We start from the raw sequence: 20,501 nt of genomic DNA, 5'->3' as shown, positions 1-20,501 counted from the left end.
GACAAAACGGCAACACTGCACCCAAACTGAGACGAACTTTATTTTTTATTTGTTTATTCGTTTTGTACAGCACTTCTATTGGGCGCGTGCCAGACAAACTGCACCATAGGATGAAGGCAAACAATTGAACACAAATAAACAAGAAGACCACAACACCACAGTCAGACATGCAAGTATCTGGTCAAGTGTGACCGTTCTACACGTGTGTTGTGTTCCTTCTGATAAAGGATGCTTCGATCAGAACAAGTCATCTGAATGTCATAGCTGATTTATTCAACTTCGTCAGACTCCTGCTGTTCCGGGTCAAAGACTTCTCATTAGAAATGACCGTATGAGACGGTCTTTGTGAGATGGACATCCCTTTCCCCACACTCCCCTACTAACCACATCCATTCCCTAATGGGAACCACATCTGTTATTACGGACAGCTGCATTATAGCTTCAGTCGACTTTTCTCGCAGCTCCGGTGTTTAAAGTGAGTTTTTCCTTTTGAGGCCTCACCTGCAGCTCAGTCTGTGGCAGCACAAGAAACAATCTACATTTATCGCTCATAGCCTGAATCTGGTGACGAGTAAGGGAGGCCAGGAACCTGACATGGACGATGCTATAAAGGAGAAAGAGTCAGAAATTGAAGACAACAAAGAATATAAGACTACCATTCAAAGAATGGGACTATATGTTCTTTTTACTAATGAAATCATACTGAGAACACAGAAAAATGTTTTTTTTCTGAGCCATTAATAAACATTTCAAATCAAATCTTCATTATTAACTTTGATACACAGCAATCTGGCATGAATACCACATCTTGTTTCATCTGGAAATTAATATTCATTTTGTACTCAAAAACACGTATGAGCTCGGTTCAGTGAGGTCTACGGGCCAGAAAAAACAAACAAATAGGAGGTCTAAATTTGTTCTGTTCATAAGAGGTGATAAAAACATTCATTATACCATCAGATGATATGTGTAATATCATGGGTTTATAATCAAATATATATATATAATCAGTCACTTTTGACAAAGAACGTAAAACTGTTAGCAAGTAATGAACGCAAAAAGAAAAGTTAATTTGTACAACCTACAAAGAAGCACTATATAAAACAACGTGTTTTGTAAATTGTCGTAAGTCTCTTCAAAATTTACATAGTAACAATTTTGAAAAGGTTGAAATGTTTTGGGGATTTTTTCAGCAATCCAAAAAGTTCCCAACATGATGTTCAGATAAAATGGAATGATGTAAAAATGCCGTACCATCAGCTGAAAACATGATCATTTTAGCTTAATTAGTTGACAGGAGATGTGTGTTTGTTTCCATAAACGTCTTTACAGACTCAAACATCGTCTTCAAAACGCTCACAGTACAAAGATCTGCATTGGTTCCTCGTTCACCGTGCCTGGTGTTTGTAATAACAATAATAAACCATCTGGTGTCTATATAAGAGTGTAGCCCATTTTAGCTAATATGCACCACTGCTCAATGGATGAGAATAATGCATAAAAGTGAAATGATAATTAGACCTAGATCAATAACAACAATAAAGAAAAAATGTTCAAGCTCCATTAAAATGGGTCTTAGCTTTTTTTTTTTAAAGAATAAACACTCCAGGCTGGTCTTAGGTTTTCAGTCCAGACCAGAAAGAAGAACCAGAGGGAACTAGTGGCCTCACAAAACATGTGTTATGTTCTTACTTTTTAGAATAAGTTAAATCTCACCTCCTGAAGACCAAACTGTCCCAGAATGCAACTCTGAAAACATAATTTAGAGTTTAATGAGATTTAAAATACTAGAGTTCTCTAGAGGTTCTACTAGAGGTTTTACCTTGTTTACGTTTATTAATTAAAACGATAACAGTAGATATTATATTATATTATATTATATTATATTATATTATATTATATTATATTATATTATATTATATTATATTATATTATATTATATTATGCAACAAAATTGAAACTTTCAAGTTTTAGTGAAGGCAAGGGTCATTTATACTGGGGGTTTTGTCGGTACTGGGATGGACTTGTCCAAGAGCCAATTATAAGCCGAGTAAATATCTAAGGCCCGCCCACAGTATCAATGTGACCAATTGGCGTTGGTGTCTATAGAGATGGGTGGGACGAAGCACATACACGATAGTCTGCCTTGTATATATTCCGACGTCGGCAACCAGGAAAAAATAGTTAGCTAGGCTTATCTACTCAGGCGGTAGGGAGAGGTAGCGACGCAGTATTGGTAGAGCGAAAAAACAGATAATATAACAGTATTTATAACTTTAAACGTATAACTCTTTGTAAGGTGTCAATATACACACATTTCAAACAATAGAAGTGAATTTCCCTCGAGTTTTTGGTGCATTAAATGGAGGATAAGAAGGAAGACGGAGACTCGGAAATACAGGAACACGGACCGGAGCACTGGTTCTCAAAATGGGAGCGGCAGTGTTTGGCCGAAGCGGAGCAGATGGAGCCAGGCGAGGAGGAGCCCGACAACGACCAGGATAAACTGTGGCATCTTTTCCAGAACTCCGCCACTGCCGTGGCACAGTTATACAAAGGTGGAAAGCGGCGCTCTCTGTTTGCTCGCTCGTCCAGCGACACATAAATCTACCATTGTGGCACTGGCTAGTTTGTTAGCATTCTGGCTACGTATCTACAGTATACCGTGAATTTACATTAGCTTCGGCTCAATGCTAGCTAGCACGTTAGCTTGCTAGCTTGCCGGTATCAGTGTTGTGCCGAAAAACAGACCCCTGCTGCGAACAGCACCCTGCATAGGCTTAAATTTAAATAAAAGAAAAAAACAAAATAACTGGTCCGAAATGTTTTTTAAAGAGTAGTTAAAAAAACAACCAGTCTGTTTGTCACTTTTGACTTTTACCTAACTAGTTTGTGAATAAAATCGACTCGAAAAGCGCTTGCCTCAACAGGGCTGCTTTTTTCGGCACAACACCTGGAACGTATCGTTCTCAGGTGACTTTTTTTTCTGATTAAAATCAACTTGCTCGCCAGTAGTAGTTCATAACCAAATGGGTGTTACACGCTTATTATGACGGATAGACGGCTATAGCCGCGCGGAATCTCATCAACAAGTCACCGTGGATACTTTTTCCTCCCCCCCTTCACAACATATAGTTGTTGTCGGCAAGTTCGAGCGGGGCTAACGTAATCTTAGCAAACTAGTTACAAAATGGCGTTGGTAACAACAGTCGTAGCTACGCGACATTCCCAGCTGACAGCGTCTCGTGCGCTGTCAGTTTTGCCGTTAAGTTTCGGGGGTGGTTTAAACCGTCGTTTAAACGTTTAACAGCAACGGCTCCCAACTGTTACTGTTGATTATAAACATCTGGAATCGACTTTTTACGCGCGTTATAATCACAAGATGGCGAGGATACAATATTGCTTCGCTGTGAAATTATTTGCGTGTCTAGTCTTTGTTTTTCTTTTCTTTTCTTTCTTGTCTTACACCGGTACATCCCGGTTTAGCCTGTATGCTTTCTTACATTTGTCTCTCAACTTTACTGCTGAGAGAGCAGTTAAGTTCGGCGCTTTTCTCGCCGAACCGTCTGCAGAGCCAAGTTGGCCATCTAGTGCTTGCTGACAGTTATTTTTATGCCATCTCTCTCTCTCTCCTTCTCTCTCGCTCTCTCTGCAGTTGTAGAGACAAAATGGCGTTTCAAAATGAACTTCACTCCAGCCCCTTTATGCTGAGCTTTGGCCATGTTAGATCCACTATCACAGGGGGTTGGCTGCATGAAAAGCTCAGTTTTGTGTGATGAATAATAACCGGATATTTTCTCCCCTCTACCACAGACAGGGTATGCCATCAGCAGGGCCTGTCGCTGTGGGTGCCATTTCAGAACGCTGCCACAGCAGTAACGAACCTTTACAAAGGTAACCGTCCCTCTTCCCCTCGCCCTTGTTGCTTCTGAGCCTTACACATCAGTACTGAAAGTTGATCGTGCTTCGTACCATCAGTTAAAACTATGAAAACATTTGTTGTGCTGTTGAAATAACCTATCTGTTTTTAGTGGCGAGGGCAAAACTGAACTGAGCCCGAATTTGCGCCGTGCGCCTCTTTAAATTCATGCCGATTTAAAGGAGTCTAAGTGCTGTAACAATACGACTAACTTATGGTTCGTTACGGCACCTAAAGGTGATTCTCTGCAAGAGGAAAAAGAAACAAATAATAGCTCTCCTAGAACATGAGGGAGGTAAATAAACCAAGCTGGTCGACAGTAGCAGGACATACAGCAAAGTAGGATTTGTTAAATGTCATATTCTTCTAATTGGATATAAATCGGGTCCTGGGGGCAACAAAACTTTAATAAATGCTCGTTCTGGCTCTCAGCATTCAAGCTGCAGCTGAAAAACAAAGCTACTTCCTTCATTTTCCTCCTCCTGGCAGCTAGCGGAAACTTGGGTGCAGTTTGCACATCTTGCTTGTCCCGCTCTGTCCTGTGTGAAGGGGGGCTGTACGGGAGTTTAGATAACTTTATCGTGGTAAGTACGTGTAGAGGGATTGACTGAGACCAACACGTTTGTTGTCTGGTCCATGTTGTCTGTGCCGTGGCAGTTCGGTACAAATGCATCCACTGTTACACCCCTAGTGTAACGATGCCTTGTGTATTATCATTGTATGTGAAAGCATTGCATATTCTACAACTAAATTCATGGTAGTATGTCCTCTATCATTACAGAGAGCGCCGAGGCCCATCAGAGAAGTTTCGATCGAGGGATTCAGACGGGCCATCAGCGTCGGAACAAGGTGGATCTTGTTTTTTGTTTTCTTTGCGGCACACCTCAGCGCGATCTTGTCCCATCTGTAGGGAACAAGGCGCTTTCAGATTAGTTCGAGGCGGGTTTGCAAAGAATTCCTCTGCACTGAGCCGAGCGCTAGATTTGCCAGCTGACGGGCGGTGTTTCTCTTTCAATGGGTTTGCAGGACATGCTGGCCTGGGTGAAGAAGCGCAGAAGAACCATCCGCAGGGAGGACCTCATCAGCTTTCTGTGCGGCAAAGCGCCACCGCACCGAAGCAGCAGGACCAGCTCTCGGCTGGCCATGGTGGCCCCCAGCCGGGCTAATTCACCTGCCGAGACCGGCTCCTCTGTGGAAACGGACCTCCAGCCCTTCAGGGAGGCGATAGCACTGCATGGTAAGGAAAGCCAAGTCCTCGCTCTGTATCTGATGCATGTGGGAGGTGTAGTGCAGGACAGAAAATGGTGTTACTACGGGTCGAACCGCTCGTGCCTCTGATATTTTCTGTTTGTTGTTGAGCTTCATGTAAAGTTTGCGTGCGATCTACTGACGTGACAAACTAACAGGCAAGGAATTGACACGGGGAGCCAGGAGGTGGTTTCTGTGTTTGGTGGCCACAGAAGCTCAGATTTAAAGTCAGCTGTGTGGCGTGTCGGTGATCAGGTGACTCAGCGTGCGACAGAAAAGCTCACCCCTCAGTCCCGCTCCTTCCGCCACATGTGGCTCAGAGATAAGTTTGTGTTTTCGTTGGGCGTGTCGGTCTCAGCCAATGGAGAGGGAGGATTATTTTAACTCCTACTGCCTGGTTGCACTGAACTAAATAAATGCTGTTTTCATTTAGTTTTATTTTGTAATGGTAAATAGACACAAATATGATCCAGTATCATGAATACAGAAGCTGCTCTGAAGCTGAGAATCACATTTGGGACTAAACGTTTTGTTTTTGTTGTGTTTTCTGTCATTTGATGCACTTTCTGCCTGCAGGGATCATTTAAAATAATGTAGAAACATTAAACATTCAGATTCTTTTGTTCTTGAAGACGATGAGTCAGTTTGTGATTTTTGTCAGACAGGATGGCAGCTTCAAACTACATTTATTACTGATTTAAGTTTATATTTCCTGCCCTATATTTTTTGGGGGGATTCTGTGAGTTGTTTCACATTTCAGTTTAAAGGCATTTTGATATTTTTATGCATCATTTCTATTTAAAAGCCATCTGAAAGGAGCTGTTGTACCTCTCTTGTCTTCTTATAAAGCTTTAAGTCTTGAGATGACTGAAGCGTGTCTCTATTTCCTCTGACGTTCTGATGGAGCAAGTTGATGATCTTTAAGAAAATGAGTGTTTTTGTTTCTTTTTTGTTTCTTCCTGCTTTCAGAGTAAAAGCCACTTTGTTTCAGGGAGCTCATAAACGTCTTTGACTCTGATGTAATGATAATAAACTTAGACTCTTCTTAAAATTGTAAATTTGATTGTTTAAAACCAGAAAGATTGTTGTCTGAATCAAAGTGTTTTAACCCTGAACTGGTCTTATGTAAAGCTGCAGGTTTACGGTTACCGTTTATCGTCATCATTTTAAGATGGTTTCTTTACCTCGTCTCTTTCTCCATCCTCAGGTCTGAGCGGCGCCATGGCGAGCATCAGCGTGCGCTCCGGCGCTCCGAGCTCTCCCACGCACGTGAGCGGGAGCGGCAGCAGTAACGCTGGCGGTGCGGGCGGCGGCAGCTCCTCCGGCGCGGGCCCGGTGTGCCGCAGCAGGCGCAACGGGCTCCAGGACGTCGACCTGAACACTTTCATCTCAGAGGAGATGGCGAGGCACCTGGACCCCACGGGCTCGGCCTCCGCCGGGGGCACCAGGAAACGAAACTCCACCCAATGTACTGACGTCATCACGGACTCCCCCACGCACAAACGCAACAGGATGATCTGATGGGGAAGGGTGGAGGCGGGGCGTGGTCTTCAGAGTGGAGGGCGGTGGATGGATGGATGGATGGATGGTGGTACAGACGCGCCGATGTACAGACTGACTCAGGCGCACGGGCTGAAGTTAAACGAGAGGCCTCAAGGCTCTCATGGACTCCACTTTGTCTCCTTTCCCAACACTATACGTACAAATCACTGACCTACAATCAGAAACGTGTGTGTGTGAGAGATGGTGGGAGGTTTGGACGTCGTCACACATTTCTCCGAGACGAAGAGGTCACCAACCAGTTCTTGGATCGAACAGTTCTCAAGGGGGTGAAAGAGCACCGTCTGCGGCGTACCCCAACCCCCCAGGTGCCCTTCCCCCCCCTTCATCTCACTCATCCTCACCCACCACCTTAATAAGGAAGTGAGGGCCATGATCAAACAGCTTCCCTCAGTGGACCGAGTTCAGTTCACCAAAACGTTGGACCTGACTTCGTCAGACGAAGCAGTCTTTTTTTTTTTTTGGTTTGTTTTGTTTTTTCTGTTACTTCGTCACCGCAGCTCCTGAAGGCGGAGGCGACTCGCCCGGGCGGAGCATCCACCCAGCGCCGAGAGCCAACTGGTCACATATCTGTCCTCCGCCGGGCAGACGGCGCCGAGCTCCGTTTGGACGTTCACACCGCCGCTCACTGCTCAGCTTCAGATGTTTGTTTTCTTTTATTCATCCACCAGTGTTACGTTTGTAGGCGGGTCGCCGCTGCTCGCAGCAGATATAGTCGATTAAATTCTACAAGGATTCTTCACTTTGCTTTTTTTTTTTTGTTTGTTTCAAGACGAGAGTTTTAAGTGTGTGTGTGTGTAGACTTGCTGACTGAGACGCCCCTCTCTCCCTTCGTCTGTATCATGAAAGCAGCTGCTGTTTTTCTGCGGCCGCGCAACGATTCTGATGAGTTGCAATAAGTATTTTTGTTTTTGGACTTAGCTTTTCACCTTTAAACTCATGCAAACAAATCGGCTCTTCCGTCGTATCCGGCTCGTCCAGCAGCCCTAAGCAGGCCCCGCTCGTGTTTAGGTGCTTTAAAAACTAAAACACTTGATTTCAACAAACTCTGCAACAGCTTTCGGCCAATTCTGTGGAGCATTTTTGTTCATTTGTGCTCCACTAAAATTCAGAGTCAAGTGATTTAATTTATGAGGAAATAATCGGTGCTGTGAGGAAACTAAATGAAAGATGTTATTAAGATATTGGAAAGGAAACCAAACGCAGCACACAGAAGATAATCTTAAAGCAGAGTTTAATGGAAAAGGGACGTGTGCATTAAAAGAAAAAATCGTTTTTCTCGGTGCAGAATGATTCTTGGGGGGGAACTGATTTAATTTACAAATCGTTGTTGGAGACGCCGCCAAAGGAATCTGTAAATTTTGCGTGAATTTGGCACAAAATACTTGGAACAAATCTTTGGTTTGTGTTTTTTTTTTTTTTTTGTTATTGGTGATGTCAATTAACGCATTTATTCCCCTTCGTCTTTGTGCTCTTTTTTTTTTTTTTTTGGGGTGGGGGGGGGACTCCCAGATTATCAGAGCTAAGCTTGAACTCGTTTGAACGTGTGACAGTGAAGGATTTTCAATCAAATCTTGAGTTTTAGACGATGAGCGTAATAAGAAATAATCCCAGTAACACCTGCAGCAATAAGAGCAGTTCTCTGGGATGGAAATATCTCAATGTCTCATTCCCCCTCCATTTGTTGATCTGTTGGTGCCACTTAACGTTTTCAGGCCCTTTAGTTTCCCTTTAGTTGCGTAAAGCATGGCAGCTTTACCCCGCTGTTACAGTTCGGTCACTAATTTCAGACTTTAAAGCTGTGTTTTCTAGTCATACTCGGTTGCAGAGGTTCGTCATTAATTCAGATCGTAGCTCTGCACCCGAAGCTTCAGAAACGGCAGAACGAGGCAAGATTAACACGATTTATTAAAGGTGAACGATTCAGTGTTTCTGGATTACAAACAAACAAACATTTCAAGGCAGATTTACAGGACTTAAAGTGAGCTTCTGAGCAGAAACTCGTCGTTTTAGTACAGCAGGTCGTCTCTGTCCCAAGCTCCTGTCCGGTCTGCAGCCATCATCACCCCCTGAGCTTTTAGTTTTTGTTTGTTTCCATCTCTTAGTCGCGGCGTTCATCAACGTGATTTCCAAAAGGGCCGACTCGTGCCACGCGTCTCTGGAGCCAACAGTCCGATCAGCTGTTTCTTGATACTACTCTGTCAAACAAAAACAAAAAAAAATATTTTAAAATACCATAAATGGCTAATCTATATCCTTAACAAATGAGTGTTGGTATGATATATGTGGTTCACATTGTAAAAAAATAAATAAAACCGTTGAGTTGGAAGTGAATGGGTTAAGTTAAGTTTGTTCGATGTGGGTTCTGCTGTCAAAAAAAAAAACATCTTTTAGGTCCAAACTTTTATCCTGTTTTTAGTGTTTTAGGTTTAAATTTTATTATGTTAGACTAAACAAGACGCTAGTCCACATAATTCATGCGTTATGGACTTTATACTCTTTTTTTTTTTTTAAATTGTTTTTTAGAGGAAAAAAAAGCCTATCCTAAAGCAGTCCTAAACTTAAAGAAAGCTTTAAATTACCGTATTCTGTATCCCTGCTGTACACCACTAGGGGGCGCAGGAAGCTCATATTACAGGGTTCCTGTGCAGTTTTATATCTTAGATACTAGGTTAAGTATTTTTCAGGTCTGGATAAGTTTAAAAAAAAAAGGGGGGATTCTCTTCACTGTCTGAGATGATCAAACTCTGACCACACTTTTTGTGTGGAAATGCTGATATTGGATTATGAAATCTGCTGCTCTGTTGCAGTATGTAATAAACTGGTTTTAATCGCTTTAATTTAAAACTACAGAGAAAAGGTAACTCAACAACCTCTCTCTTTTCTTTTCAGTTTTTGGAGCCAGAATCTCTTTAACATCGAAGTATTAAGTAAATGGATCCCTTTTCAGTTAACGTCTGTAAAACTAATGATGTTAAACATTACAAACTTTGCCTTTACGATGTTTTTTTCGCACACTGGAACGAAGACATGGTAACTAACGTAGATATAAACCAACAGAAAGCTTCCTGATTAATGCCTCTGAGACACGTTTGTAATCCATTTTTTTGTTTATTATTACGCCTAAATATTTGCGTATGTCCAGCAGCCGATACTCGCTCAAAATAGAAACAGATTTGTGATGAATTAAATAGTTTAATAACTAATAAGAGCCAGTTTAACATTTAAAAACAAAACTACATCGTGTTGTTCTTGACTGGGTACTACTTTGGTCCAAAAGTGTAAAACACCACGAGCCCCATCTTCATCTTCACGTCTGAAATAATAGTGTTTTTTTTTTTTTTTTTATCTGAAAGCTGAGCTGTGATCATGTTGTCACTTCATTTCCTGCGCGCTCTGACTTCCACAGCTAAAACCGAATGATTTTTCTTGATCGGATCTCTGAAGAGTTCATTAGAGTCCGAACGGAGCTTCGGACCGGATGTGGGGGGCGGGGGTGATGGGGGCTCAGATCTGACTGAGGGGCAGGAACTTCTGGTAGTAGCTCTTGGTGACGTCGATCATCAGGTCCTGTGTGCACTCGGGGAGCTCTCCTGAAAACAGGCCTGACACACAAATAAACAACGTTAAAAAAACAACAAAAACACGAACAAGTCCTCAGTTCATAATACGGCGTGCGTCCTGCTGACCTGGACATCCGGAGAAGACCGTGAAAGGCGGCACCACCGTCTCAGGTGGAAGCACGGTGTTGTCTAAGATCTTGCAGCAGTCTTTGAGCACACACCGACGACCCTGGGTGTTAAAGACCCAAAAAACAATAAATTACACATCTGCAGAATCGTAAGCTTCCTTTAAAAGAAACAAGATTTGTTTTTAAGGTTGGAATCAAACGATTGTGATCATCTCTAAGATTCAGAGTCAGTTTAAGAGCAAAACTTCAGCAAATATCTCTCTTTAACACCCCAGGAAGTCATGCTAAAACTAAAATGCAACAAATTTTTATTGCTTCACATGTTAGGACAAACTAAAAGAAAAAAATAAACTGAACAGCGTCAACATATTACACTGTCGGTTGGTAAAAAGGCCAAAAAAAAAACTGCAGCAACATAAGATAAATATTCGCCCTTCGCTGCACTTCGACTCAGTCTGTCCCTTTTTTCTTTAAAGACCCTTGAAAAGATTTTAAAAGCAGGACTTGAGAAAAAAGACGCCAAACTTAAACGTTCAGGAAACGGCAAAAGGAAAGCCGTAACACGCTCCACAATGTGTGTCCCTGTTTCCAGCTCAGCTGTTTGTTCCAACATGACGACCATGTGACCGAAGGAGGTCATTTCGGAATCCGTCCCCCTGCTGCTGGCGCCGCCGGGGGGAAAGGGCTCAGAGGCCGGTTCTGACTCTGTGTGAGACGTCTTTTTGAGACATTTTCGGCCCAAAAGGAGAAACAGAGAACTCACTATGACACAGTTCTTGCCAATGTGGACGTAGGAGCCGATCTGTGCCGCGTTGACCACGCAGTCCTCCTCGATGAAGACGTGGTCCCCGATGTGCAGCGGGAAAAAAGCCACTCTGAGGAAACAAGAACAGGAATCAGGCTTGTACCCCACATTTAATAACTTAAGATGATTATAGATAAGGCTCGTTCTGCAAAGAGCGTGATATAAACACAACAACGTGTGCAATAAATCCTTTACCCTTTGCTAAACTTTTTGAAAGGTGGTCTAATAACACTCCGGCTTTTCACCACACAGTGCCTCCCCACTCGGACGTTGGCCAGGTCTCCCCTGATGATGCAGTCATTCATAACAATAGTCTGAAGGAGGAAACACAGAAATCAGAGACACGGCTGCGGATTGTCCTGGAATAAAACATTCAGCTCAGCGGTGTCCAGTCCTGGACCAGGAGGCCCACCATCCTGCATGTTTTAGTTGTTTTCCTGCAATTCAGCAGGTCTTCAGGTTCTGCAGAAGCCTGTTAATCACTCATTCATTTGAATCAGGTGTGTCAAAGCAGAGAAACACCTGAAACACCCAGGATGGAGGCCCTCCAGGACCAGCTTTAGCTGGTTTCTCACTTTGCCATTAAGGACGATGTTTTGACTCCCACACAGCACCGACTGCCTGCTCACTTTGTTCCCGGAAGCCTGTAACAAAAAATGACAGCGATAGTTACCGTTTACCATAAGAACTTGCTTTTATTTTTATTGTCCATTTTAACTGGTCCCAATGAGTCCAGTCCAACGCCCTTCTTGTCTGCAGCTTCTGCTTCGAGTTCCCCCGAAAAGCGAGTAAATTTTGCCGCCAGGATATTTAGAAACCTTACCGTTTCTATGTACTCCGCCTTGTTGTACAGTATCTCAGACAGCTCCATGGTTATTGGGTCGATAAATAATAAATTTAGCCGTAATTATTTGACAATAACATCTGAAGCGTCTAGCAGGCAGCCGCTTCCTGTCTTCTGCGCATGACCGGACGTGACGTCAATTCTAATCTGGTTTTAGAAAATAAAAGCGATGTTTGTTTTTTTCGGAGTTTCTGTAAATATTTGTTTTTTGTACATTATTTATTTATTCTGCGACTTATTTTTTTATTTGTTATTTTGTTTGTCCACGCTCTATAATTATTAATTTATTTGATTTTGGTTAATTTAGATTCCGTTTAAGTGTTTTATGTTTTGGTTTCAGTCCTCATTGTAATATGCTGCTGTCTCTTTTGTGTGTGTGTGTGTTTTTGTAATTGGACTGTGTGAAATAAATTTAGTTAAAAAAAAAAGAAATCCCTAATGTGCCACTTTTTCCTACTACTTTTAGTAAATAAACCATCCATTTTTTCCACCTGATTTTTCATTGTCAAGCTTGTTTGGTTTGGAGTGAGCAGAAGGGAGGAGAAATAATCTTAAAGTTTCTATTTCTTAATCCTACCTTTAGGATTAGATGGTTTATAAAATACCTAAAGCATCCAAAATAAGGACATACTTTCACATCTCGTGCATACAAAAAGTGCAAACTCACTTTTAGTTATTCAAACGAATAAAGCGACCTATTTGTATCTGTTTGACTAAAATTGTTTTGAACAGATTGCGTTATAAAGAATAATAGGTTTTAACTTAATTTTGTGCCAAAAAGCCTTTTTTATACTATAGTAAACAATGACTTATATGGAGTCCATATAAGTCATTGATAGTAAATCTATTCTGGGATCGACTGGTATTGCCTGGACTGAATCTGTGCTCCTCAGGACTTCCAAAGTTTCTCCTTTAATTAACACAGCATCTACTTACGTAGAAAATTATTTTACCGTGTTTTTATAAAGTACATTACACCTTTTAAAGCACAAACAAGCCATAAAATGCTAAACTAAACCACGGCCCGGTGTTGTGCGCATGCGCACGGTGAGCCCATGCGCTCGATTACTCGGGGCTCTTCCTGCCGCCGACCCACCGCTAAGTTCTCCCCCAACATGGCGGCCCGTGTCCTGGTGCAGTGCGTCCGCTCGCTCGCCCGTCCCTCTCTGCGGCTTTGCTCCGGTAACCCCGCCGTCAGAGCCGCCGTCCTACCTTCAGTCGCGACCCACCGACCTCTGTCCTTCGCCGCAGACAGCCGGAGGACGCGGTGGCTCGGTCAGAGCCAGGTGAGTGTCCTCCCCCCCACACCTCCCGCTAACACCGAACAGACGCGGCCTGGTGCTCGCAGCTGTGACCTACCCGATGTCTTTGAGCCTGCTGCGGGTCCACGGAGCCGTGCGGGCGTCTGGTTCACCTCGCGTGGACGCGTGTTGTGGAGGGAGTCAACCTCGAGTTTCCAACCCTGTGTCTGGGCTCGGTTTTAAGGCGCCATGCTGTTTTTTTACCCCGTTTTCCTCGGCTAGCCAGTTAGCATATGAAGCTAACTGGTTAGCGAAGCTCAGTGTTGTGCTTGTTTTCTGTCTGCTGGAGCACTTTCTGCACAAACAAAACCTGAAAGAGCATTAAATAATGACGCAGAAAAAACAACAGTAAAAAGTAAAGTGGAGATATATTTTATAAAGCATTATTGCTAATGATAAACATGTCACGTGGTTCTTTATATTTTAACATTTAGGAAACACCTGACAGCGGAGATGAGGCTCTTTCAGCCAATTCCTGGTTCTGACTCCCTGATTTTAATTCTTTACTATTATCCCTTTTCTCTAAGAACTGCACACAAATCAGTTTTTGTTCTTATTAGTGGTTCAGTTGGCTATTCAGACTGAAATAATAAACATTTCTCCAAACATAATGCCGGACTCTTTGTGGTACGTTTGTGGACAGGGACGAATGTTGTTTATGAGTGTTCGTTCGGCTGTGGTGCGTTCACGTGTCAGAGGACAACTAATCTGATCGGATCAGTGGTGTCATTAATGGCTGACTCGCTGTCCTGCAGAGGGTTTGAATGAAGAGTTGAACGTTTCAAAGCGTCCTTGTGGTGTTCTGCGTCCGTGGAAACGATATGATGCGTTTATGTGCCTCTGAGGCGCTGTCGCAGTTCTTATAACTGCATTTTACCCTCAAAAAAACAAACAAACCAGATTAGTTTCAGGTGGACTAACAAAGCTTTTTGCCTCCTTTTTCTTCTCTCAGATCCCGTCGGTGGGCGCGTTGTGCCGACAGTACAGCGACTTGCCCCCGCTCACCTTAGGAAACATCGAAGACCGCGTCATGTACGTGCTGAAGCTCTACGACAAGATAAGCCCAGAAAAGGTAAACGGTACCAAACAGATCAGTGCGCATATGTCTCGTTTTACTCTGTAGGCTGAGCGGCGTTTAAAGGCAGCGAGGAGTCTGTTTCTGCCTCGAGCCGCGTCCTAACAGCTCCTCCGTTCGTGTCCCGCAGCTGCTGACGTCGTCCCACTTCATGAAGGATTTGGGTTTGGACAGTTTGGACCAGGTGGAGATCATAATGGCCATGGAGGACGAGTTTGGTGAGACTTCTGTCGTCGATTACATGTCGAACCAGACACTTAGGATCCCCAGATTGATGGGGTTTTTGTCACGAACGTCTCGTGTTCTGAGTTGCGGCGAGTTGGTGTCTCACTTCAGGTCACTGTCATGTTGGCAGGTTTCGAGATCCCAGACTCGGACGCAGAGAAGCTGATGACTCCGGAGGAGATCGTACAGTACATCGCAGACAAGAAGGACGTTTATGAGTGACGTGCCCTGCGGCTCAGAGGCAGGTGCGTCTCCCTTCTTTACGGAGACTCTGATGTGAAAGCGCTCCTTAAAGTTCACTCATCGTTTGGTTTCCTTCTGATTTCAGAGGGTTCCCCCGCCCACGTCCCACCACCGAACCGTTTTTCCACTTCAGCCCTGTTTGCTCTCCAGCTCATTGTGGCGACATCTTTCCTGTTTCACTGTATTTAAAGCGACGTGTTCTTGGGAGCTTTAGAGATTTAAAAAACTTGATTAAAACAAGAATATATCACAGCTCTGATGGCTTTATTTTTTGTTTGTTTCTTTCTTTTAGCCCCGACCTGCAGTGTTGCTGTATCATTTCTGAAATGGATCAATAAAAACAGGTTGTACGGTTCTGATCGTGATGTTCTGAATGAAAAGATCCGCCTCAGGATTAGGCTGAGCAGCTCAAAAAGCTGCAGCTGAAGTTCGTAGGTAGGAGCTGCCTACAAGCTACTTGAAGTAAGAGTCTTACCTGTCGTGGATAACTTTAACCAGTTTGGACCGGACTGAACAGCTAAGAGGATCAAAGTGGACGACTGCAGCTTTATAAGGTTAATTACAATGACCATGCAGCAGCAGCTGCTACAGTTTATAGACAACAGGGAAGTCATGCCGTCTTTAACTGGAGTCTGAGCCGATTGATTCACAGCAGAAACCAGAAGTTTACATACACCGCATAAAATATCCTCTAATAAGTAAATTTTTCCTGTTTTAGGTCAGTCAGGATTCCCCAAATTATTTCTATTGCTGAATGCACAAATAAAGAGAATTTAAATATTTCCACTAATTGTTCTTTCCTCGTGATGCCACCTATTTAGTGACGTGCACCAGTCCCTCCTGCAGCAAAACACCACCACACCATGATGCTGCCGCCCCCGTACTTCACAGTTAGGATGGTGTTTTCAGGCTTGAAGCTCCAAATGTAACGATGGACATTAAAGCCAAACAAAGAGTTCAGTTTTGGTCTCTTAGTTTTCAGAAGTTAAGGTTTTTGTCCCTGTGTGTGTTTGCAAACTGTTATCTGAATTTTTCTGTTGTTCAGATTAATGGCTTCCTCTTCTCTGAGGGGCCTTTCAGCTCAGGTCAGGACAGGACTTGTTTCTCTGTGGATAATGACTCTCTGATCAGCTTCAGCAGCATCTACACCAGGGCTTCTTGTTTTTATTTTGGGGTTGATTCACACTTTTCACACCAGAACCCATCTCCTCCCTGAACAAAATGATGACAGGACATTTCCGTGGCGTTTAGACTTGGGTATAATTGTTAATTAGACGAACAGTGGTGCCTTCAGGGGTCTGGAGGTTGTACTCAAAGGATGAACCAGAGTTCAGTTCCTGATATCTTGGCTGATTTCTTTAGATTTTTCCCGTGATGTCAGACAAAGAAGCAGTGTCTTTAAGATGTGCCTCCAATTAACTCAGATGTTGTCAACTAACCAATCAAAAGCTTCCAGAGCCAAAACATCATGTTAGCGTTCATTAATCTATCTCATTATTCAGGCATAATGTTGGGATTCCTAATAGACCTAAAACAGGAAGTTTAGTCTGATTTAACGTCAGACTACAAGAAAAAAAAAGTCCTTATACAGTTTAAGTCAACATCTGGATGAATTGTTTTAAGATGGCAGCGACCCGTTTTAGTCCTGAGCTTTTAATTTGTAAAACTGGGGCAAGATATTAGTTCTTTATAACCCTGCCTCTTTAAAAGATAAATAAAAGACAACTCACCCATTCACACACCTTGTTTATGCAGCAGTACTGACACCACATCACAAAAACTGTAGGTCTTTTAAGTGCTTTTTTTTGGTTACAGATGTTTACCAGTTTAGCCACTCGGGCCTGCAGAGAAACTGAAGCCTCGTCGAGGTGAACACTGTGTCATCATTAGTCTTTTATTGAGGGTTGTACCCAAGTTATACAGCTTTGTATGCCGGCTGCAGGAGCCAGAAGGTTACAAACAGTAATCAGTATACGAGTACAGCCAACAGAAGACCTACCTACTACTCTACACCTTAGTACAGATTCTCATAAGAGCACTAAAATCCAGAAAAATAAAGTGGGAGAAGGAAAAAACAAAAACAAGCAACAAAAAGGAGAATAAAAAGATTAAATGAAACCAAAAACAACAAACAAACAGCATCAGAGGAGACATTCATTATTAGAGCACATTGGAGTTGGTTTTCTATACCATGTAATATCAGGCGACTTCGTTTTTTTTTTTAAATCATTTTTCTTTGTTTTGTTTTTTTTTGTCAATTTATACCCATACAAATAAAGATTGTCCTTCAAAAAGTGCAGGTTCCACCGAAGTTTAAGATAAAATCCTTTGATGAGCCGAGGAAGACGTTTGAAAAAAAAAAAACAACCTAATAAAAAAAGGTACTTCCTGTTTCGTCAGCAAGGAAGACTCCCCCCCCCACCCCCGGTGATTATAGACATTCGTATATATTATATATAGGTTCAACAGTCTCCCCAAAGCGATGTGCATAATAGGTTTACAGGTGATCCGACAACACGCTGCGGATTGATAGACTCTCTAGAAAAAAAAACCAAAACGTTGCAGTCGTAGAACGTGAGCAGTTTTGAAGCGGCCTCCCGGCGTGACAAGGAGACGAGCCGTGAAAATAATTTAAAAAAAAAAAAAAAGGACTTCTGCAGATCTGAACCTGTCCTCTCCTGCTACAACCGGCCCCCGACGCCTGCTCAGGTACTACAGGTAGATCGGGTCCTTTATTATTATTTTATTATTATTATTCTTCAGAGTAGAAGTACAATTCAAAGATGGCACGTGTTCGAGAAACGTTGGGAATCTCAGCTGTGTTTTTGGGATCTTTTTTTTTGTCTATTTTTCCTGTTATTATTTATAGAAAGAAACGAAACCCAAGGTGGACATGGAAGCCTGGGTTCAACCCTCCACTGCATAGTCTCTCTGAGCGACCCCCACCCCCCCACCCACATCTTTGTGCTGGTTAGACTAAAGCTTTTCAGGGTTTGTACGTGTGGTCATACGAAAATGTAAAACAACAAAGACAGCAGATTCTCACAGTTCTTATTTGTTTTTTTTTTCCGTTTTGTTTTTTTTTTAAATATTTTTTTTTTTTCTGTCAAAAATAATAGCCTTAGCACTTTTGATCGACCGTAGGAGCCGTTGGGTGTGTTATGTTATAGCATTTACTCACAGGATAGTTAAGAGAAACACAACAAAGTCACATTATTATTATTATTTTTTCTTAAATATTAAAAAGTAGTAGAGTATCATCAGCAAACGTCCTTCTATCTATGGATCTATCCATCTTTCCTCCCCTCATCTGGCCCTGTGGTGAAGCTGCTTGGCAGCTCTGGGGATTGTACATTGCTCGTGGTGGTTTTTCTCACATCATCATCATCATCATCCTTTTGCAAAAAAAAAAAAAAAAATTCTTCAAGCATTTAATATTGTCCAGCTTTTTAAATACACATATGCACACAACTAAAATAAAAAACAAACAAAAACGTCGATCCCTTTCCTTCCTTATCAACCCTCCCTCCTGGATTTGGCATAAATTCTCACACACAGACACACTTATACACACACACTTTGACAGTAGATTGGACGAGACGGAAAGAAGGAAAAAAAAAAAAGACGCAGAGAAACAGAAACAGTAACAACGCTATCGAGAGGCGTTTCTACAGACGTCGCTTGTCCCTTCTCTACAGCGATGCTGCTGATCACCGAGCAGCTGCCTGAAACGTTAAGGAGAATTAAAGGTGGTGGGGGGGGGTCGGCGCGCAGATAATGAGCACAACCGGAATCGTGAAGAAACAAAAGTGTAAAGTTGTCACGACGAGCGGAAAGGGAACATGGAAGAGTCGGGAGCTCGGCCGCCTCCCTCGCACCTTTCTGTCAGTTTCTGCGTCTCCTCTCCGGTAGAAGTTCAGCTTAAGGGATGCATAAGGAGAGCCGATTCCCGAGAGGCAAGCGAGGAGGTGAGTGACCCCCCCATCCCCATCCCCCCTCGAGTCCCTGAAAAGCAGCTCGGGAGAAGCGGTCTGTCGCCGAGTCCCGTCTCCCCTTGCCTGAGTAACGACGGGCCCGACGGTCGCTGCGACGACGTGCAGAAGGCTGCCGGGGGGGTCAGAGAAGTAAAACCGTTCGAGCAACAATCTGACTCAGACGCCCAGCGAGGGGGGGGCTCTCTCGTTCCTTCACCGGGGCCGACGAAGCACCATCAACGCAAATGCAAACACACACCCTCCAACCTTCACCCTTCAGCTGAAAACACGCCGACGCCTCGGGCTTGAAAGGGACAAACCTATGACCCCCCCACCCGACTCAGCTCTGCCCCCCCCATCCTTCCTTCGCTCGCTCGCTCGGCCTCTCCTCCAAATCAGTTCAAGTGCAAAATCCAAGGCTCCTCCGTTCAATTTGCCAAATTAAGTTATAACTCAAAAAACACATGACAAACAGTTCAGATGTTCCATTTGATAACAAGACAAACAAGATATATATTTATATTTATATATATATATATATATATATATATATATATATATATATATATATATATATATATATAGATTAAGCAAACAGATGTGGAATTAAGTAAACTAATCTTTTCGTATGATTGAAGTATTTGGTAGAGAGCGTTCAATACTGGCACACACCACAGTCAAGTCTGGCTAATACTCAAGGTTCTGTTTCACTACATACGCTTTGAAAGTCAGAGATTCAAGGCTGAACTGAAGCCAGCGCTTATGGTACTTCTGAAATAAAAACCTCTACTGGTGGGAAATAAAATAAAATAAAACAATACGTGTGCACGCAAACACAACAGGCTTCAACAGAAAAACGAGAAGAAGAAGAAATTAAGGTCCATGGCTTCACTAATGCTGATCTCTCGCCCGCTCGCCTCGCTCTGAAGCTTTTCATGTTTTGTCGAGATAAAAATCGTGCATCATTGTAACTTAACAATCACTGGTGTATAGGTAAATTTATTATTCACGCAAGGTTGTTTTTTTTTTGTTTTGTTTTTGTCAAACAAACACCACTGGTGGCTTTACATTCACGCCGTTCTCTCTCTCCCACACACACACACACACACACACAAATTCATGACGTCAGAAACTTCAGATGAATACCCCACCCTCCCCTGAATCAAAGGAAGAGGAAAAACAACAAAAAAAAAACAATAACAACAGTACAACAATACAATCATATTCTATTTGTAAACAGGTAGAAGCCACTTGACTTGTTGTTGCATCTTCGGACACAATTAGGATCAAGGCGATGAAATGTGGACGACTTTTGCACTGTTAAAACATCTTCAACCTCAGCTTTTTCTCCTCCGTAAAGAAAAAAAAGAACACCATATGTGGCAATGATTTAAAAGCAAAGAAGTTTGTCGTACTTATTAAAACATTAGAGACACGTGGGGGACGCCTCTCAGTAGGCCTTGTGAATGTGAGAGGGTACAGTATGCATAGATACAGAATCGCCTTTTCTCTTGGTTTCGAAATCCGACAAGACAATAGTTTCACACTTTTACAAGAAACACGCCCCACGTTAAAACAGTGGAGTGGAGGAGCGGAGGGGGAGCTCCCTCCGTCAC

General features: G+C 42.8%; 3 protein-coding genes across 5 annotated transcripts; 2 read left to right on the top strand and 1 right to left on the bottom strand.

Moving 5' to 3' along the window:
* Positions 1-2,172: 2,172 nt before the first annotated feature.
* On the top strand, positions 2,173-7,473 carry lg12h16orf72 (linkage group 12 C16orf72 homolog). Its single transcript, XM_017416496.3, has 5 exons — positions 2,173-2,558; positions 3,814-3,894; positions 4,701-4,768; positions 4,946-5,156; positions 6,375-7,473. Exons 1-5 carry the CDS (start codon positions 2,363-2,365, stop codon positions 6,686-6,688), a joined length of 870 nt encoding a protein of 289 aa, XP_017271985.1. The 5' UTR covers positions 2,173-2,362; the 3' UTR covers positions 6,689-7,473.
* Positions 7,474-8,218: 745 nt separating this feature from the next.
* dctn5 (dynactin 5) lies at positions 8,219-12,206 on the bottom strand. 2 transcript variants are annotated; one of them, XM_017416483.3, is made up of 7 exons: positions 12,047-12,206; positions 11,799-11,867; positions 11,419-11,537; positions 11,182-11,293; positions 10,417-10,519; positions 10,206-10,332; positions 8,222-8,925 (listed from the first exon to the last, which is right to left on the bottom strand). In XM_017416483.3, the coding sequence occupies exons 1-6, from the start codon at positions 12,092-12,094 to the stop codon at positions 10,235-10,237; spliced, it is 549 nt and encodes a 182-aa protein (XP_017271972.1). In that variant the 5' UTR covers positions 12,095-12,206; the 3' UTR covers positions 8,222-8,925; positions 10,206-10,234. The 2 variants fall into 2 exon arrangements, with proteins under 2 accessions (XP_017271970.1, XP_017271972.1); XM_017416481.3 differs by having other exon boundaries at positions 8,219-10,332.
* Positions 12,207-13,143: 937 nt separating this feature from the next.
* On the top strand, positions 13,144-15,267 carry ndufab1b (NADH:ubiquinone oxidoreductase subunit AB1b). 2 transcript variants are annotated; one of them, XM_017416562.3, is made up of 5 exons: positions 13,144-13,353; positions 14,321-14,440; positions 14,574-14,661; positions 14,799-14,909; positions 14,997-15,267. In XM_017416562.3, exons 1-4 carry the CDS (start codon positions 13,183-13,185, stop codon positions 14,888-14,890), a joined length of 471 nt encoding a protein of 156 aa, XP_017272051.1. In that variant the 5' UTR covers positions 13,144-13,182; the 3' UTR covers positions 14,891-14,909; positions 14,997-15,267. The 2 variants fall into 2 exon arrangements, with proteins under 2 accessions (XP_017272051.1, XP_017272050.1); XM_017416561.3 differs by having other exon boundaries at positions 13,145-13,353; positions 14,799-14,913.
* The last annotated feature ends 5,234 nt before the right edge of the window (positions 15,268-20,501 follow it).

Source organism: Kryptolebias marmoratus, linkage group LG12 (assembly GCF_001649575.2).
Source record: "Kryptolebias marmoratus isolate JLee-2015 linkage group LG12, ASM164957v2, whole genome shotgun sequence".
NCBI classification, from domain to species: domain Eukaryota; kingdom Metazoa; phylum Chordata; class Actinopteri; order Cyprinodontiformes; family Rivulidae; genus Kryptolebias; species Kryptolebias marmoratus.
Note: the sequence above shows the minus strand (reverse complement) of the source record. Positions and strands in the feature narration are given on the sequence as shown.

What these genes read in the sequence shown, in the direction of transcription:
- lg12h16orf72 (XM_017416496.3), top strand. Translation starts at nt 2,363, where the DNA reads ATGGAGGATAAGAAGGAAGACGGAGACTCGGAAATACAGGAACACGGA. An exon ending in CGTGGCACAGTTATACAAAG is followed by an intron (nt 2,559 to 3,813) that starts GTGGAAAGCGGC and finishes CCTCTACCACAG; the next exon opens with ACAGGGTATGCCATCAGCAG. An exon ending in GCCATCAGCGTCGGAACAAG is followed by an intron (nt 4,769 to 4,945) that starts GTGGATCTTGTT and finishes ATGGGTTTGCAG; the next exon opens with GACATGCTGGCCTGGGTGAA.
- dctn5 (XM_017416481.3), bottom strand. Translation starts at nt 12,094, where the DNA reads ATGGAGCTGTCTGAGATACTGTACAACAAGGCGGAGTACATAGAAACG. An exon ending in ACATCGTCCTTAATGGCAAA is followed by an intron (nt 11,538 to 11,798) that starts GTGAGAAACCAG and finishes TTCCTCCTTCAG; the next exon opens with ACTATTGTTATGAATGACTG. An exon ending in TTGGCAAGAACTGTGTCATA is followed by an intron (nt 10,520 to 11,181) that starts GTGAGTTCTCTG and finishes TTTAACACCCAG; the next exon opens with GGTCGTCGGTGTGTGCTCAA.
- ndufab1b (XM_017416562.3), top strand. Translation starts at nt 13,183, where the DNA reads ATGGCGGCCCGTGTCCTGGTGCAGTGCGTCCGCTCGCTCGCCCGTCCC. An exon ending in GGTGGCTCGGTCAGAGCCAG is followed by an intron (nt 13,354 to 14,320) that starts GTGAGTGTCCTC and finishes TTCTTCTCTCAG; the next exon opens with ATCCCGTCGGTGGGCGCGTT. An exon ending in ACAAGATAAGCCCAGAAAAG is followed by an intron (nt 14,441 to 14,573) that starts GTAAACGGTACC and finishes CGTGTCCCGCAG; the next exon opens with CTGCTGACGTCGTCCCACTT.